The sequence below is a fragment of the Propithecus coquereli genome, unplaced genomic scaffold, assembly GCF_000956105.1.
Source record: "Propithecus coquereli isolate 6110/MARCELLA unplaced genomic scaffold, Pcoq_1.0 Scaffold115, whole genome shotgun sequence".
Taxonomy (NCBI): Eukaryota; Metazoa; Chordata; class Mammalia; order Primates; family Indriidae; genus Propithecus; species Propithecus coquereli.
This window is the reverse complement of record NW_012135525.1, coordinates 2,969,779-2,990,019: the sequence shown is the minus strand read 5'-3', so window position 1 is coordinate 2,990,019 and position 20,241 is coordinate 2,969,779. Positions and strand designations below refer to the sequence as shown.

Genomic DNA, 20,241 nt, shown 5'->3' with positions numbered 1-20,241 from the left:
ATAAAAGAGGTGGCTAACTCTATGTTAGTGTTTAATATCGTTAGCTTGTTCAATATGAACTTTCCTTTAATAAATGCCTTTACATATTTTCTTTTTGTCCTGAAATAAATGTATCAGAGTTGCACATTATTTTGTATTTCAGCTTATTTCAACACTACAAGCTGTACGAGTTTATGTTCTTCTCTGCCAGGGAAGAAATTGTGATAGGAACTGAGGTAAGTAATCTATCTAGATGGAACCAATTAAGCTGAATCACTTACTGCATGCTGATCAGCATCTGGATCTTTCACTGCTTAAAGCAACTTCTTGTCAAGATTATTCAAGTGTTAATATAACCAACTAGTAGTTTGCAAAAAGAATAATTATATAAAGTGATCTTTGGATTAAGAAAATAAGCTGTCTTTGGCATTAAAAGCATTATTAATCATGTATACTTTATGTATTTGTGTATTATTTGGCAAAGCTCAATTGGATAGGGTATGTCCTCATACAACTAAATCAGAAAAAAATGAGAGAAATTAATTCAGTGAATTCTCTTCTAATTTCACATTTATTTTTATTCTCATTGTTTAAGACCTAATTCAAATCCCATTTTCTTAAGGAAGCAAACTTACCTTAATTGCATCATATCTCAAACAAAAGGTTTGGACAATCACACTCTGTGAATTTATTACAATTGATCTCTTATTGCTGAATTTTGGCTACTGTTACACCAATAAGCATAAAAATATGCAGCGTTACATGCAGGTTGTTTATAGTCAATACAGCTCAACAGTAATTTCTTGAAAGCAAGGACCATCTGCTGTTTTTCTACCACTGCATATAGTATAATTCAGGACACAGTAGCCCCTCAATTAGTGCTACATAAGTGATTCAAGGGCAGTGCATAAAACAGCAGTTTTACAATAAATGGTCCACCTGGAGACACTTCTGAACAGCCTTACTTATAATCACATATTTGTAATACTAGAAATGAATCTTGAGTGGGAAAACATTTTAAGGATACTAAAGATGCGATAATAAGTGCTCCTGTAGGTTCTTAATTACTTTAGGAGGCTTCGTTGCCTCTTAGAAGTATCAGGGACAAGAGTGGCCATGATCGAAAACCAATAGTGAATAAAGGGATATTCACATTATCTTTAATACTAAGAACCAGATAAACTGTGTCAACTATTCTGTCCTCTTGAGTATTGTCCTTCTGGAATTTATAAATTACTTGCTTTATAAACACCTCAGTCACCATTGCTCACCTTCCATTTGGGTACTCGTCCTAATGCCAGCCTAATAAAAATGAACTGCCAGAAAACATGGAACCCTTTTTGCTTTAGACTTTCCTTAAAATTACTTCTTTGCAGTCTCTTCATACTGTAGCTTAAATTAGGTGTCACTTGATAAAGTTTCACTGAAAACGTTTCCATTTCAGAATTACATCATGTCGTGTGACAGTACCGCAATAATTATCTGTTTAGAATATAACCCTATCTCATCTATTCAGAAAAACTTTGGGGAAATGATAGTGGTTTCAACAGCAGCATAAGTAGATATTTAAAGTCATCAAGAAAAAATTTCAGAAGGAACTCCATTTCTCTTTGTTTAGTACACAATCGTGCCTTTCTTCTATATTGTAAGGATATATTTAGATGACATTTATGCTTATGGAAAGATAAAATGGAGAAAGCAGACAGGGATTGGCTCCTTTATTTTCCATTGTCTTTTGTATTTTCCTCAAGCTGACCAGAGCTGTAAAAAAGGATATTGAGTCTTCAAGAATTAGGCCACTCATGGTATTTTAAAGGATTAACAAAAGCAGATTTTTATACTACAACATTTTATGGTATTTTAGAAGTGTCTGATAACCCTTGGCACAAATATCTGTTTTTTAATTAACAATCTTTCATGGATGAGGCAGGGGTCTGCCCCACTAATGTGATTATTCATGCTGATCTCAGTGCTCTGGGACCAAACAAGAGCCACATGACAACCATGTGAATGTTTCAAATTTAACTCTCAGGCATTCAAGTTAGATAATACTGACAAAATTTAGTTCCTTTCTTAATTGTGGATGGAAGATTAGGGAAAAAAACCATATATGCCCTCTATTAATAGAAGTATCCAGTTCATAAATGAAAAAAGAATGATGAAATAGAATATCACCATTTGTCAACCCTTAATGAAATAAAAGATCTTGGTTGCTAATATCACAAAGGGAAAGAAAATCAGGCATCACTTGCCTCCTAATAAAGTTATGCAAAACCACATACAAATTGCTCTTGCAGTTTTAACCAATTAGTCTTCTCATCAGTCTTCCAACACTAACTACCCATTTGTTGAAAATGTGGAAGATAGCAGAACATGGTAAGGATGTCACAGGAGTACAATCAGGGAACCAGGCTATGGGATATTAGAAGATGTGGAATCTTCAACAAATAATTTACAAATAAATAAAAAATAGATAAAGGGTGAACTTATTAAAATGACTTGAATCAAATTGCAGCATAGGTATATTGGATCCTACTTCAGATAAACAAAAGAGACAAATAAACCAAAGCACAAACACAAAACAGTTATGAGATAATCAGGGACATTTGAGCTTTAGCTATATATTTGATGATGGATGCATACTATTAATAATTGCTGGAACCTGTGAGTATGTTACCTTAAATGGCAAAAGGGACTTTGCAGATTTGATTAAGCTAATAAATTTGAGATGGGGAGATTATTCTGGATTACCCAGGTGGGCTCAATGTAGTCATAGGCTTCCTTATAAGAGAAAGAGGAAGGACTTCTTGTTGTTCTTTTCAATATTCTGTTGATTATCATTGTAAATTTTCCTTAAATATGAAAGTTAGAATTAAACTCATGCATATGTGGGTTTTTGGTATATGGCATATGTGACTATTTAGTAAAATGGCATTTAAAATCTGTTAGGATAATTGACTACAAGTTTGGTAAAAAGAAGTTAGATTTCTACCTTACACAAAACTTAAAAATGAGTCCAATTTATTAAGAGATCTGTTTCCCATAATGGCAGACATGTCACATAATGGCAAACTATAATTTGTTCAACACTTTCACTTAGAACAACTAGAAAATCTGTACATTTTTTTTTAAGATGTAAGTGTTTGAAAGTGGAGGAAGAAAGAATATAGTAAATCCCACAAGTTGCATGTTGGAACTTGAAAGGACCACATTTTAGGAGATCAGCCCTCACATGGAGTGAAAGTCAGTTTCAGATTATCTCAGTGTCTGGTGGATTTAGGTTATCTGTGTTTATTGCTGTTAACCTTCTCTCTAAAATAAAACAAAGCCAAGCTACACTCCAGATTATATCAACAGGTTTTTTATAACGAATGTCTATCACATAAATTCACCAGGTACACAGAAAATAAAAATTTGCCAGAGGTGTTCCAGATGATGGAATAATTAGTCATGTACTTTAAAATAATTATGCTTAAGAAATTCTTGAAAATAAAATATAAGATATGAATTTTAGCAGATAACTAGAAACTATTAAAAATACCAAATGGAAATTCTGGAATAGAAAAATACAATAATTGAAATTAAAAACCAAATGAATGTGTTTAACAAGAGATTGGTCATGGTTGAAGAGAAAAGTTGGTAAACTATAAGTCAAAAGAAAAAAATCTAAAATAAAGCATGGGTTGGCAAAAGCATGGTAAACACAGAAAAGATGGAAGAGAATATGGATACAGTGAAAAGTATTATATAGAGATAACAAAAGTCAATTCCAGAATGAAAAGATAAAAGCAATATTTGAAGAATTAACTTTCCAGAAATAACCAACAATATTAGGTCACATATTTAAGATTCAATGTGAACCACAAATATGAGTAAATCCACACCTAAGCATATCATAGTAAAATTTCTAAAAATGAAAGGTGAAGAAAATCTTAATACCTGCCATAGGAAAAAAAGACACAGTTCCTTCAAAGAAGCAACAATAAGACTGGCAGCTGATTTCTCAACAGAAACAATGAGAGCCAGAAGATAATGAAGTAACTTCAAATTGTTCTAAGAAAATTACCGCCCATTCAGAATTCCATACCAAGCAAAAATATCCCTTCAAGAATGAGGATTTTAATAAAGCAATTTTCAGGCAAACAAAAAATAAGAAAATTTATTACATATAGAAACACACTAAAGGTAGTACTAACAGGTGCTCTCCAGGCATAAAGAAAATGAGTACAAATGGAAAGTTAGAGAAATAGGAATGAAGAACAAGTAAAATGGGATAGATGATTAGATAGATAGATAGAACAAATGTTGATTAGGTAGACAGATCTAAATAAATACTGAATGTGTTGCACAATGTTTCATAAGGTTTATCAAGGAACTGTAAAAAAAGATATTTTAAATTTTAACATTGGCTAATAGTAAAAAGATTGATTAAAATCTTAAGTTAATGATGATGCAAGAAAACAAGACTCTGTATTTAGTTTGTAAAGCCACTTAGGAGAGCAGGCTGGCAAAATCTATAAAGATTTTCTGAATGCAAATATCCTTTGTTCCCTAAATTCTAAGAATCTTCACTGTAGATATACATACTCATATTATATAAAGCCATTTATGTGAATATTCATCAAACCATGGTTTATAACAGCTAAAAGTTGCACAAGATAAATCAGAAGGGAAATGGTTAAATAAATGAAGTATAGTCACAGAAATAATGTAGTAGATTCCTATGTATAGTTATGTTAAGATCTCTAAAACATATTCTTAATTTAAAAAGTATAGAAGCAAAACAATATGAATAGTGTTCCCAGTTATTTATTTTTAAAAGCAGATAAACATAAAAATATATAGACATATATATGCCTGTAAGTGATAATATAAAAACTACAAAAATATATACTAAATGAAAATGGCTTACCTTTGGGGAGTGGGTAGAAATGGAAGATGGATAGGATGTGAAAAGGGGCATTTTATTCTGTATATTTCACATCTGTATTAGTCTTTTACAATGGTGAATGTCTTCCTGTATTACTTGTATAATAACAAAATTGCTTTCTAGTTCATTCTTGAGAAGTATTAAGGCACATTTTGTATTAATAAATTAAGTGCAGGCATATAAACATGTTTACATGCTAACATATTGATAGACATTATCTGGGTTTTTACAAGATGAAAGTTTGAACAGGAAAAAAAATAGGTGAACTCTCTCAATCCTCAAACACTTTACAAGTGTGTTGCTACCATATTTAAATTTTCAGCATAAACTAGGTTTAGCTGAAAAGTCATTTATAGAGTAAAAATCTGGTGTTGTGCTATAACAACCCAAATTTTCCCCCAGAAAATAAAATTTGTATCATGAATTATGCGTTATCTATCACATTTTAAAAATATTTATTCAGTTTAATTTCACCAAGGTGACAACATAGCAAATCTTGGATCATGTGTACTTTCAAAGGTTATATTATATACATGTATTTAAACACGTGCACATACACACATACATATTTGCATTTGGATATGAAAACCTTATAAGAGTAAGTCTGCTTTAATAATTTCCCTAATTTACAAAATGCGATAAGTAGGTATAGTTTTGTTTGTAACTGTTTAAGCCAGCACACTGAATGTGTTTCAGAAATTTCCTTTATAACATGGATATTTCCACACAGGCCCCCTTTGTACAACTCCGGGGGGCACCATTCATGTCGTAGTCCATGTGTCTGAAGGAGCTGTGCACTGTACGGCCTGTGCAGCTACTGGTGGAGGCTCTGTTTTCACAAGTGGTACTGTAGCAAGATCTGATTATTATAAATATGATATACTTAGAAAGATATTTAAAGAGAGTCATAAATATGCCTCAGTGGTTACCTTGACTAGAGTCATATTTTGGCAGCCTTTCATAACCCAAAATAATACCGCTTAAGGTCAGAAAATATAGAAATTTCAGTCTTCTCTAAAATCAGTGAATGTCAACTGTATATAATTTCATGTTCTGAGCACTTACTCCAACAGTAAAAACAAAATAAAGAAAACAATTTTTTCTTTCTTATTTTAAAATCCACATAGATTATGGGTGTTAATGACGCTGTACTTAAAAATTGTTAGCTTTGGGGAAAAAATAACCATATAAAAACATAAATTTTATTTTCTTTCTTTAAACTATAAAGTTATCATGTCCTGAATAAACAAAATATGAGACTTATGTAAACATTCACCCTTTTAAGAAAAAAAAGCAGGAAAAACAACATTGCATTATCGGATCATATTTTGAAAAGGAGGAAAGCAACTGAAGCGTAGCTATAAAGATCTTTTTTCTCTTTAGTTTACCCTTGAGATGTACCTATCAAAATAATCTAAACTTATCCAGATGATGTTTTTAATCTTGAAAAAGCCTTTTTTTTTTCTTGTTGGATGATCCTATTAGTAAACTGCTGGAAGGGAAAATCATACAGGGCATAATTTGTAGTTTGACCTACTCACATTGGGTGTTGCTAAAGAAAATCAATCAGAAACTGTTGTGTTAAAATAACTCTATCTGCTCTACCTGGCATGTGTGACTAACTGACTTTAGAATCTATCATTTAAAGAAAATGGTTGACTCTTGGATACACAATTTATCAAACTTCACTCTAGTCCTTTTTCTCCAAAGCACAGAAAAATAATCATCCCTCCTTAAATATAAATCTTTTAAGAGAAATTCAAGGAATCTGTCTCCAGCAAAATAATTGATAAATGGCAGGAGCATAATTTAAAGATGGCTTCCATCACAGATCACATGGCACCTCAACTCTTGAGCCTGTCACTCAAGTCTTTTTCCATCCGTTGGCCCAGGAGCATCAATCTCAGCTCCTCTGTGACCAGTTCTCTGATTGAGCAAGGTTGGTCTTTTCACAATTACAGCTTTCCTACTTCTGCCTTGCGGAATGAGACTCTACCTACTGCCCGAAATGCTCTCCAACATTTTTCCTGCTAAACCAAGCCTATTTTTCCCTCGCAGCTCAGTTTGAGAGATATTTCTCTTAAAGAAAAAAGGAAGGAAGGAAGGGAGGGTAGGTAGAAGGAAGAAAAAAAGTACTTTCTCTCTGACATTACTGTTTACCTTTTATTTCCTCAGCATTAAATGCCTTGTTCAAGAATACTGTCATCATGTATCCTCCTAGAACTTGACTCCTAATTATACAGCTACATCTCATAGTCCTGATTATATTAATATACAGTTCCATGAGATAGACATAACTGACCTTACTGTTTCTATTTCTCTTCTCAGTATAGGAACTATATACATTCACCTAGTGTTCAATAATTGTTTACTAAATCAATTAATGTAAAAGAAGGAAAGCTTTATTTTATTAACTAATTCCAAAAAGTTATATTTGAAAAATAAGTTAAACTAAAAAACCTAAGTCAGTCTTTTTAGTTATCAATCATTAAGCCCATTACCAGGAAATTAAAAGCTGGTATTAGAAGAACATATATTTACGTTAGTCATTTTTGACTGTGGAGAACCTGCCTTATATGGCCCACTTTGGGAAATATCTAACTATAGCCCATTAAAAGTCAAGACTCTAAGACAACAGTCCCCAAACTTTTTGACACCAGGGACCGGTTTCATGGAAAACAATTTTTCCATGGACAGCGGGGGAGGGGTGGGCGGAGCTCTGGTAGTGATGGGTGGCCCAGTTCCTAACAGGGCAAGGACCGGTACTGGGCTGCTGGGGGTTGGGGACCGCAGGTCTAAGATACTAGAGGCCACTAATATTTTTGACTACACCAAAATTTAAAATTTCTGTTTTTGGGGAGGGAAACACCATAAACAAATTTAAAAATCAAACTCTAGAAATAAAATTTCCACCATAAATGAAAGAACAGGTATAATAGTCTTAATATCCTTTGTATTGATATCTTACAAACTAATAAGAAAAAGGTTATCATACTTATGGGAAAATTAACAAAGCATATTTATAAGAGAAAATATATAAATGACCAATAAAGTTATGCAAGTATTTTAACCCTTTTTAGTGCTCAAAGAAATGCAGATTGAACTAAAATCAAATTCTCAAAAATTATAATAATAATACAATGTCTTATGAGAATGTGGTGAACTGGCATTCTCATATACTGCTGGGAAGAATGTAAATTAGTAAACTTTTCAGAGAGTGGTTCAGCAAGATATATGAAATTTTTAAACATGTTTACCTTTTCAGCCAGCAATTATAATTCATTGAATTTATTGCAAGTAGGAAATCAGACAATGAGCAGAAATATGTATGCATATATATGTTTATAATGGGAAAAAAAACTGTGAAGTACCTAAATGTCTGTCATTAGAAGGAAGTTTAAAAACTTTGTGGTGCCTCTATATAATTCTGTCATCATTAAGAGTACTCATATAGTGTTGTATTTATGATGGAAAGTTATTCACACTATGTTAATTATGTGACAAAAACAAGCTACTAAATGCGTCTATAGTGATTGCAGTTTATAGTTTCACATCCATATCTCTGTATATATGCATAGAGAATAGGTCCTGAAGGACATATGTTAAATTGTCAGCAGTAGTCACTTGATATTGCTAGTATACCAGATAACCTTTGCTTTCCCTTTACACCTGTCTATATGTCCTGAAATTATTTTTCACAGTCACCACGTATGACAGCACATAGATGTTTTTTAAGAGGAAAGGCTTAAATTATCGAAGTTTTACTCTATTCCTTTTTATTTTCCTTATTCAGCATTATTTCTTTTTTTTCTCGCTTATTTAACTTTACAAGATTGCATAACATTATGAAAATGTCTGCTTTATTTTGAAGAGATGCATTTCATGTTTATGTGATTAGGCAGTGTTCTTTTTCCCTAAAGCAAAAGGCTCCATTGCAAATGAAGATATAATTGTTACTTGAGGATACACATCTTATTATTCATGAGTTATATAAGTCACAAAACATGTCCAAGGTGATAACGATAACACCTAGAAAACAAGGACTTTAGCTACAGGGATTTACTCTGTTACTGAAGATACTGTCTGGCCAATAGGTGGCAGGATTTGGGGACGAATTCAATAGAAGAACAAGCATCATATTTCTATTCCATGATCATACCCACAGAACCCATTCCTAATCCAAGCTTCTGGTTTAAAGACAAAGTGATCTTTTTCAGTCTTTTCTAAAATGTCCAGACATGCGTAAGGTGGTATCTGGTTCAGCAAACCACATTTGAAAATGGACATTTTCAAATCAAAATGTGTTTGGAAGCAAGTAACCTGGATTTTCTGAAACCAGAGGCCTCTAAAAAAGAAAAGACTCCAAGTGGATATAACTGTCTTCAAATCTAAAGGACTGGCAAGACAAAGATGAGGTTTGTCTTGTCTGCCTAACTCCCAGATGGCAAACCAAAGACCATTGAATCTTCTGGGAGAGAATTTTGACTAAATAAACTCAATCACTTTCTAATTATAGAGGTATCTAGAAATGGAATGGATAAGAATGAGGGAGGGCAGAGGCTCATGCCTTCTTTGCTTTCATGCTACCAGCTCTTAACACGTGGCCTGGCAAACAGAAAGCACTTAAGAAATTTTATTAAATGAATTGAGAAGTAATAAGTTATATCCTCTTTAAATATATTTCAAGTTTAGTGATACTATTTTTGTTGAATGATATCTTGTAAAGTTGTTTAAAGCATTGGATGGGAGATTGAGCTAGATGAACTACAGTATATAATCATCTATCCCAGATTTTTCTAGGATTTTTTAGGACAATTCCAATTTAAACTATTTTGTACTGTTCTTCCCAAGTTTATTCCCAAGTATACTTCCAAATGTTCTTCTCATTAGTAAAGTTCAAAATTTAGGATAAGCTGGTCATACTCAGGGTAGCATAACTAATAGCATGACAAAGTGGATTTCTTTCTGCAGGCTGGAAATCATGTTGGACTGCTACAGTTGGAGTGGATAAATATAGTCGTTTATAACAAAGAAGTCATTACCATAAATATATAGCTAACTCTATCTTGGTGAATGCAGACTTACATGTTAATAAATGTAATCAAATGTAATTCAACCAAGACTCTAAAGTGATATATTTTTATTGATTACTTTTTTTAAGTGAAGATTTTGGTCGCATTTTTATAATATTGGGCCACGTACCAATGTTTCTATAGTGTTCAAGTGTGTTTGCTAGATCACCCTTTAGGCCTGGTGAGTGTTGGACAGATGGCTGAGAATATGCAAGTAGGTATTCATTGTGCAGGAAAGCATGCAAGTGAAGAGTCAATCAAGAGAGAATAAACATGCTTAGAAAGAGGCCACCTGATTGGTATTCTGACTACAGAATCGGGCAACTTTCTATGCAAATTATGCAGCTGCATCAGCACCATGACACTATAGGAGTGAAGAGGAAAAAAAGAATAACAAAGTTCTCTGTGGCAAAATAGCTCTGTGCTTGATCAAGGAAATATTACTAATATAAGGGTAGATGAAGTAGAGGGTTCTTTTCTGTAAGGTGCTTTTTTCTTCTGTTTGCCTGGACTGCCAATGACCATAGCAGAAGTGGCAAGTTGACCTGATGAATACGGAGTTTCATGGTTCCCAGAGCATTGCTTTTGGACTAAGGAGAATTTAGAGGGGAGCTGCAACCTACTTTCCCTTCTTTCAAGATTTGCATGCCTGGTACATACAGTATCATATAAATGTGCCAGTGTTTGTGAGATACACACACACACTCTCTCTCTCTCTCTCTTTAAACAGAGGAAGAACCAAAGAGGCAGATCATCCATTATTCAAGGAATTTTTTTCTGCCCTAATTCAATACACAGTAACTTAAAGGATTAGGGACTTTTGAATACAGAGATCAAGTATTTAGATGGAAAAAAAAGACGCTTGCAAGCCAACAAATGAACACAGATATTTTGCTTCATTTAAAGAGTAAAAATCTGACTTGAATTATCTTTTCCTCTATAAAAAGCAAAATATATTAAATAAATGTCACATACTAATATTCATGATCTGAAGCAACTCATGTTTCTTCTACGAAGGTTTTCCTGACTTCTGTAGACCATGCTCAATCCTCCCTCCTACTGTTCTGATTTGAATTAAGGCATGGTGTTGTTCAGTGTCAGTTTATATGTAATCTGACTATAGCTGGGTTGCCTTGAGGCCTGCCTCTGCCTTTTGACACATAACACACTGCAACACACACAGTTGACTCCTACAAGCTTGAGGGAAATGGTGACTCTTTACTATATATCTTTAACTTTTTTTAAAAGACCAGCCCAGCGTTTATATATAGTGCATCACACAGAGGTCTGGATATTCCCCTGTCCAAGTTTCCTGGTGGTTTTTAAAATGCATGCACAAATTCTTTAATACTTCTCCCCTCAAGAGGTAGAACTTAATTTCCTCCCCTTGAAAGTGAGCTGTCTTGCTTCTGATGAATAGACTATGGCAGAAATGATGGCACGCCATTTCTAAGATTAGGCTATAAAAAACCTGTGGCTCAATATCTCCACATCTTGGTTGCCCTCTTGAAGCTTGCACTCAGAAGCTTCTGGAAAGGCCCACTTGGTGAGGGCCTGAGGTGTGCCCACAGATGGAGGAGTGAGCATGGAAGTGGATCCTCCCCTAGTTGAGCCCTGAGATGACTGCAGGCTCGACCGAGAGCTCAGCTGCCACCTCATGAGATCCTGAGCCACAACCACCACTCTCAGGCTCCTGACACACCGAATTGTAGATTTCTAAATACTTGCCACTTTAAGCTGCTGAGTTTAGGGTGATTTTGCTACACATTAGATAACTAATACATTTCCCATTCACAACAGCAGCCAAAATCTCTCTTTTTCGCCCCATCTTTCAGTCACCCCTGAATGCTCACTTCTTCATATTCTTTCATATTTTCCTCCCCTGTGTCTCACTGTTCTTCACTCTCAGATAAGCCCTCTGGAATTCTGGTAAAAATCCACTTCTGCACCATGAACGGCTCATCTCCCAAACCACTGCACATAATAGGTGCTTAACAAATATCTGTTTGCAGTATAAGCAAACTTCAATTTCTTTTGACTTATGCAAACAAAATTCATTCATTTGAAAAATATTTTTTAACAACTCAGACTAAAGTTATAAAGGGAAGTTCTTAAGTGTTTCAAACTAAGTCTTTTATAAGCAAGACTTGCTACTGATAACTCTAAACGTTTACCTGGTGCCTGAGCCAGGCAGACATTGGGCTCAATGCACTCTGGTTTCTGGAACAGGACGAAGCATACATTTCAATTTCACGTGGGCAAAGCTGCAGTTCAGTTAAAGCTCAACAGGTACTTTGCTCTTAGGAACAATTCTGGGTTCAAGATCTCTATCTTCTAAATGCATTTCCAGTTCTAAGTGTTGCCTGTAATCTCCAGGTCAGTGTCTGTTTCTACCCAATTATCAAGATATTTATTGAACAAATGCAGTGTCCCTACCAGCATTCTAAGTACTCTGGGGACTTCCTGTCAGTAAGTTCATGTACAAATATTACTTTTAGGACTATCATGTGACACTGGTTAGAAAAACAAACACTGTTACTCATAATGCTAACAGCCTAGCAAGAGAAACAGACTAATTTAGCAAACCCACGGGTATATAATTACAACCCATGTACTATAAAAGAAAGATATAGGTTATTATGAAGAGGTATATTAGAGAGCTTCCTCTGATCTGGGCACCAGTGGATCAAGGAGGGCGCTTCTGAGTTAGTTATCTTCAGGCAGAGATCTAAGGATAACATGTTAACTAGGAAAAGGGTAGAACAAAGGGAAGTTAAGTTAGGTGAGCATTTACCATATGCCAGGCACTGTCTAAGCTGTTTAAATATTATATACATGTAATCTTCACAACAACCACAGGAGATAGGCACCTCCTTAACCACATTTTAAAGATACAAAACCTAGCACTAATGTCCACATGCTTAACTACTATCCCAAACTCCCTCTGCAAAGACTGATTTCATCCTTAAGGGCACCAAAGAGAACTTGAATGAAAGAGATTGTTTAGACCCACTGAAGTTAAGCAGCATGTAATAATATTGATGACCCACAGATGCTTCAACAGTTAAAATACAAACAAAATAGAACACATTTTAACTTTATCACCTTCCAAATATGCATTCTAAAAGAATAAAATATGATACAAATAATGGTGTAACAAAGTAATTTTAAATTGTTCATCACTTTTACAACCCTTTCAATTTCTTTATGCTTTCTACCCAAGAACCCCTTGATGTTCTTTTTTATATAATAAATACTGCTAACCAAATTTATATATTTCAGTTTATATACAGTTTATGAAAATGGACAATGTACTATATATTAAATTATAGCCAAAATTGAAAAAAAATAAGGGAAAGGAGTTCATTACTCTTTGTTAAATAATGAATGTTTTTGAAATAATATGATCATTAAATGCAAATGAGCATAACTCTGATATAAATGTAAATTTTCCAAACTCAAAATGTTCCTTAAGATAAACTCTTTGGCTGAAGTTCTGAATATTTAATTGTTCTGCTTTCACGAAATGAATGCAGTCACCTATTCAACATAATTAGTTATCTAGGGAAAAACAATTATAATTGAACATAGCTGCTTCCCAAATGCATTTTAAATAACATAAACAATCCTATGTTAAATGTTTGGCCTATTGCTTGGACGCCTTGTGTTTGCTCCTCCAAGGCCAACATTCATGGAAACCATCAGTAGGATCCTTTGCCCTCTGGCTTCTACCTGGGCCAGCAGGGGGTCTGGCTGGGCCCCCTAGAGTGAAGTTGAGTTGGTTTTACTCCCAGCTCCCACCCTGTGGGGTCACTGCGTGTTTGGTGCATCATCTGCAGAAGGTCAGAGTTCATAACGTGTCTATGCAGCTCTTCTCTTTGTATTCTGGAAACTGTTTCTTCCCTCCTCCCCTGATCTCCCCAGGGATAACACATAGGATGCTGTACCATCCCGTTACTTTGCCCCAAACCAATCTGCACCTTTTTAAATAGTCCCTTTATTAAACTCTCCTCAATTACCCAGCTTCAGTGTGCTGTTTTCTCTTGGGATCCTGACTACAGTAATTGATACCAGGAGTAGCCTCAGGAAACTGCCCCTTAAAATGGGATTCCGAATTGGGTTGTTCACATATGTGTGTGGTGTCCAGATAACATATCAGGTGGTTGAGTAGATTGGGGCAGGGGAGTTGGGATTCAACACTGGATATCCAACAGAAGAGAATTAAATAGAAGGTTGAGCAGATAGAATGCATTGATGTGGGTGCACCTTAGGATTTTGGACTTGAATGTGGCTCCAGCACCCAGGAGTGGCATTAATAGTCTGCTAGTCTGGCCAAATGAAGGCTGAACGCAATGGTGCCCTACAGTCAATTAGGCTGATGTGTCAGGAATTCCCTGCCACGTAGAAGAAGAATTCTGATGGTTCAGGGAGATGAAATAATGTACAACCTGTTTAGCCATTTCCTAACCATTATCCCTGCAAATGTCCAGAGGACACTCTACTCATCAAGTCATTAAGAAATGCATTGGAAGGGGAACATTTTTTAGATTTAGATTGTTTAGACCCCTTTTAAGTTAAGCATCCTGTAATAATATTGGTTACCTACAGAAGTTTCAACAGTTAAAATACAAACAAAATAAAACGTAGTTTAACTTTATTACCTTCCAGACATGCATTCTGAAAGAATAACGGATGATACAGGTGGTTCACGCCTGTAATCCCAGCACTTTGGAAGGCTAAGGTGGGAGAATTTCGTGAGGCCAGGAATTTGAGACCATCCTGGGCAACATAGCAAGACCTCATCTCTACAAAAAATAAAATTAAAAAAACAAAATAAAATAAAATAGTTCATGTGGTGGTGTGCACCTATAGTTCTGGCTACTCAGGAGGCTGAAGCAGGAGGATTTCTTGAGCCCAGGAGTTTGAGGCTGCAGTGAGCTATGATTGCACCACTGCACTCCAGCCTGGGCAACAGAGTGAGACCCCATCTCTGAAATAAAAAGAAGAACTGCCTTGGTGAGAGGGTTACCACCATCACTGGTCGCCTCAGTGGTTGCTGTTCTCTGTAGGCTGACTTCTAAGCAGAGGAGATGCTTTGAACCATGTCTGGGGTGGATACCATGAGAAGGAAACAGTCCACACTCACCGTCTCAACGACATGTTTATACATTTCTTAATCACTAAACGAATTTGTAATAGTATTAGTGAAAAGAAGTGCTGCAATGAACGTTTTTTAAAGAAATCTCCAGTAAAATCTACACTGCTCGCTAATGCATGAATGAATGAACTGTATAATTGGTATAAAACAAGGGAGTATTATTTCAGGTTTGGCACAAGGTAAAAACAGAAGCTGATACATGAGCTTGGTTCAAAAGTGAGCCCTCCCCACAGAGTAGTTGGATTACCATTGACAATTTTCTTAATCTCTATGAAGCTCAATTCTTCATCTATAAAATGAGGGAAATAAAATCTGCCTCCCATTGTTGTTAGGATAAACAAAATAGGGACTGACACAGGATAGCATTTCAATTAACATGGCAAATTGTTTGTCTTGGGCAATCCTCTCTCATTGCACTTGCAACCCAGTACTACATACTCTACTGTAAACTTGAGGACCGGATCCATGTCTGCTTATCTCATTTTATATCCCCAATGCCCAGTACATAGATGGACACAGACCACTTCCTAACTGTGTGAGTGAATGAATGAATGAACAAAATGTGTTGTTGTCAAGATGCAGTGGAATTGGTCACTTTATGATTTACCTTTATTTCCTCTTTCAGTGTTTGAATTCCATCTCTCCATCTGTTCCCTTTAAAATCAGGGACAAATAACTTAACCTCATGAAGCTGTAGGTTTTTCCTCTTTAAAAGGGAGATAACACCTCTCTCTTAGCCCATTTGGGCTGCTATAACAAAAATATTATAAACTGGGTGGCTTATAAGCAAAAGAAATTTATTTCTTATAGTTCTAGAGGCTACGAAGTCCAAGATCATGGTACCAGCCCATTCACTGTCTAGTGAGGGCTTGCTGTCTGCTTTCTTGCTGTGTCCTCACTTGATGGAAGGAGTAAACAAAGTCCCTTGGGCCACTTTTATAAGGGCACTAATCCTATTCATGAAGGTGGAGCCCTTGTGACCTAATCACCTCCCAAAGGCCCCACCTCTTAACACCATACATTGGGGATCAGGTTTCAACATACGAATTTGGAGGAGACACAAACATTCAGACCATAGCAACCCCCCATCCTCCTAGGAGTGATGTAAGAAATAAATTGGATAACAGTTAAAATATCTGCAAAATAGGGAGTACTCCATAAATTTTATTTCCCTTTCTCTTGTCCCATTTGCATTTTAAGGACCTAATACATTATAGGCACTGAAATAAACATTGTCCATGATGGACCATGCATGAACTTCTAATATGGAAAGCTTATACTCTATTCATTCCTTTAAAAAAAAACAAAACAAAACAAAATAACTTCTTAGTATCAGATTACAGCCCATGGGATTGCAAAATATTTTTATTCCTTTTATGGTTAAAATGCTGTAAGAATTTGGAAGAGGTCCCAATTCTAAAAGTTATTGCAATAAATCCAAAATGAATAGATGTGGAAAATATTTAACATTCAACAGTTAATCTTGAATAGGAGAGATATGTAGTTAATTTTATCCCTTTTATTTCTATAAATCGTAAGAAGAAACAGTTTGGATAGGTTACCCAAAAGAGGCTCTTTGACATCAACTCAAGTGTCACCCAAAGATTATTCTTAACAAATGTACATATTGTTTGACTTTACTTGGAATAAACAAAAAGCTTTAAATTAGATTATTGCTTAGACACACAGCCATTAAATTAAAATAAGGCCAGACATTTGGAATCAAGTCAGTTTAAGATAGTCACCTTTCATTAAATCATGGCTACAATACTTGGATTGTTGTATTAGCTTTATGCCACAACCACAAAAACTCAGTTAAAATTTCACAGTAAATACATAGTGCCTTTACACCAATTCACAAAAATCACTGCCTTTAAACAAATTCATTTTGCATACTGAAAAGGACTCCGATAACCACTAATTCACTAAAAATAAAAGGCAATATTTTTAAGTCATTTGAATCACTATTGGCCTGACTTCCTTTTTCCTTCAAATATATATATATATATATATATATACACACACACACACACATACACATGCACACACACACACAACTCAATACTGTTTCCCTTCATTTCTCTCTTTTTCTTATGGCTTGAACACTATATCACCATTTAAAATGTAAATAATTTAAACTGATTTAGTAGAACTTTAATTATAGCCTTATTTGTATTGAGCAAAAAACACATTTTTCAGATTAATGGAAATGTTTGTGGTAACATTAGCTTTACTTGCCATTCCCAAATTATAAAATGAATTAAGAGAGGGAAGGACATGAATTAAAGCATGAGTGACTTCATAAAAATAAACATTTTGTGTAATTTATAAATTTAAATTTTTGTTACCTCAAAATGTAGACAGAATGATTTAAGAAGATAATGTATTTATTTGCCAAAGACAGGAAGAAATTTGCCTAATGACTATTTTAAATAATTTTTCCAGTGAGTTTTTTTGTATATATAGTCAATGGAAACTTTTTGTTTTATGCCACAGATTCCCAATCCCAAATACAGTATAATGATTGGAGATTTGAAATGCTGACTTAATGTTGTGTGTGTCTCTGTGTCTGTGTGTAGAGACATAGATATAGTGACAGAAATATCATTATTACAGCTTCTTTAAAGAGCTTTTAGAGTTAACTGGAGAAACCCTGCGTTTCTGTTGAACACTGTTGGGATCCTAAAGCAGTTGTGATGTATTTCTAGTTCCTAAATATACAGTAAACACAAAAATATTCTCACTTTTGAGAATAGTGGAAATATGTAAACAATAAAGCACAACATTTACAAATGACTTTATATCTTTCAAATGTGAAAAATACTTCATTCAAAAAATAATCATTATGGTCCATCTGCTTTCAATTCTGATAGACTATCTTACAATGGACCACACTCTAATCAAGAACAAATAGAGAAGTGGATACTTTTTTAAAAAATCAATTTGAAGACTTTGGAGATCTTCCAAGGCAGTCAGGACTTAAGAGACCATAATCCCGCAGAAAAGTGAAGATTTTTGAAGTGAACCCGGTGTTTGTGTGCTGCTTTTTCTCTTGGGACATTTGTTGGGTTTTAAGAAGTACAAGGAAAGAAGTTGAGAAGCAGGCAGAAGGCAGTCCCTAAGAAGCAGAGAAGCCAATAGAACTTTCAGCAATTTCCTAAGACTGGAAAACAAAAATTAAGCGTATGGGCGTGCCAGAGCAGCCAGGAGCAACAGGACAAGATTGCAGGAAGAAGGTGGGTGAGCCTAGCACTCTGTGAGAGCTTTTCACTGCAGACATTTGCTGATTCTTAACTGTGGCAGCCAGATGACCCAAATGTGTACTATAAACCATAAACCAATCATCAAAACACACAAAAACTTATATGTAATAAGCAAGCAGAGAATATCAAGTGAAATAAAAATATGTTTAATCCAAAATAAGGCAGAAAAAGAGAACAATGACATATAGGACAAATAGAAACAAATAGTAAGATGGTAGATTTAAAGCCAACTATTACCAATTATCACGCTAAAGAGAAATGTAAGCCTAACTATATCAGTTATCACATCAAACATAACAACCCATATAAAAGGCAAAGATCATCAGATTGTCAGTTGTATGACCCAAACTATATGATGCCTATAAGAATATACTTTAAGTATAAAGACACAAAATAAAAAGATGGAAAAATATATACCATGTTAACAGCAATAAAGAAAAGGAGTAGTTTTACAAATATCAGACATAATAGATGTATGAGCAAAGAATATGACCAGTGAGAAAGAAAATCATTTCATAACAATAAATGATCAATTCATCAAGAGGACATAACAATCCTAAGCATTTATGTACTTAACAGAGATTCAAAATATGTAATGCAAAAACCAATAGACCTGCAAGGAAAATTAGACAATTTCACAATTATAATAAGAGATTTCAATCTCTCTCTCAGTAATTCATAGACTAAGAAGAAAAAATTAGTAAAGCTATGGACAACTGAATAATATTATCAAATAGCTTGACCTAATTGGCATATATAGAATGACAACAGAAAACATATTCATTTTAAATGCACAAAAAATATTTACAAGGTAGTCCATATTCTGTACCATTTAAAAAATGTCTGAATAATTCAAGTCTGAATTAATTTCAAAGGATTCAGATTCTACAAAGTATGTTTCTTGATTATAATTGAATTACTATAAGTCAATTCAATTGTTAGAAGTCACGAAAATCACAAATATGTACAAACTACATAACAGAATTGCCAATAACCTATGGATAAAGGAAGAAATAAAAAAGGAATTTAAAAAACATTTTGAAAGGGATGAAAATGAAAACACAAAAATATCAAGACTTGTGTGATAAAACTAAGTCAATATTTAGAGGAAAATTTATATCACTAAATAAAAAGTCTTAAATCTCTAATCAACTTCTACCTGAAGAAACTAGTAAAAAAGAAAAATTTAAACACAAATTAAGCTGAAGAAAAGAAGTAGTAAAGAACAGAAACCAATAAAACAAAAAATAGAGATTTTCATTGAAAATCAATAAAACTGATAAATATCAAGACTGAGCAAGAGAAATAGAGAAAACAGAATTATCAGACTCAACAATGAGAAAAGTGATGTTATTAAAATTTCTACAAATGTAGAAAGGATAGCAAGGGATTATCATCATCAAGAACTGGGAAGGATCTGGGATTTTACCTACTTTACAAGTTATCATGTCACTGTTTCACAGATACCGGTAAAAGATCCAAGATGCCTGAATTAGAGACAAAGAGAAATAAAAATCAAAAATATCAAATTGAACTCAAAGAAAGGATAAGGATGTAAATAAAAAAGATAAAAGCAAAAAGATAATGAAATAGAAAACATATACAATAGGAAAAATTAACAAATCTATGAGGAGATTCTTCGGACTAATGACACTAATAATCTCCTAATAAGACTTAAAGAATAAAAAAAGAAAGATGGCACAAAGTACAATTTCAGTAAGAAATAAGTACAGTAATATATTGAGGCATCTCTAAAGATCATACAGACATTAAAAAGGTAAGACAATATGAATAACATCTAAATTTTCATACTAGATAAAAATGATAAAATTTGGAAAT

The 20,241-nt window shown here is 34.2% G+C and overlaps 1 protein-coding gene across 1 annotated transcript in view; it reads left to right on the top strand.

Moving 5' to 3' along the window:
• The window catches only part of LOC105820878 (chromosome unknown open reading frame, human C10orf107), a 77,096-nt gene that overhangs the window by 8,870 nt on the left and 47,985 nt on the right, over nt 1–20,241 (top strand). Inside the window, exon 3 of the mRNA XM_012657454.1 lies at nt 143–215. Coding sequence (XP_012512908.1) covers nt 143–215 — 73 coding nt within the window. The remainder of the gene's footprint in view (nt 1–142; nt 216–20,241) is intronic.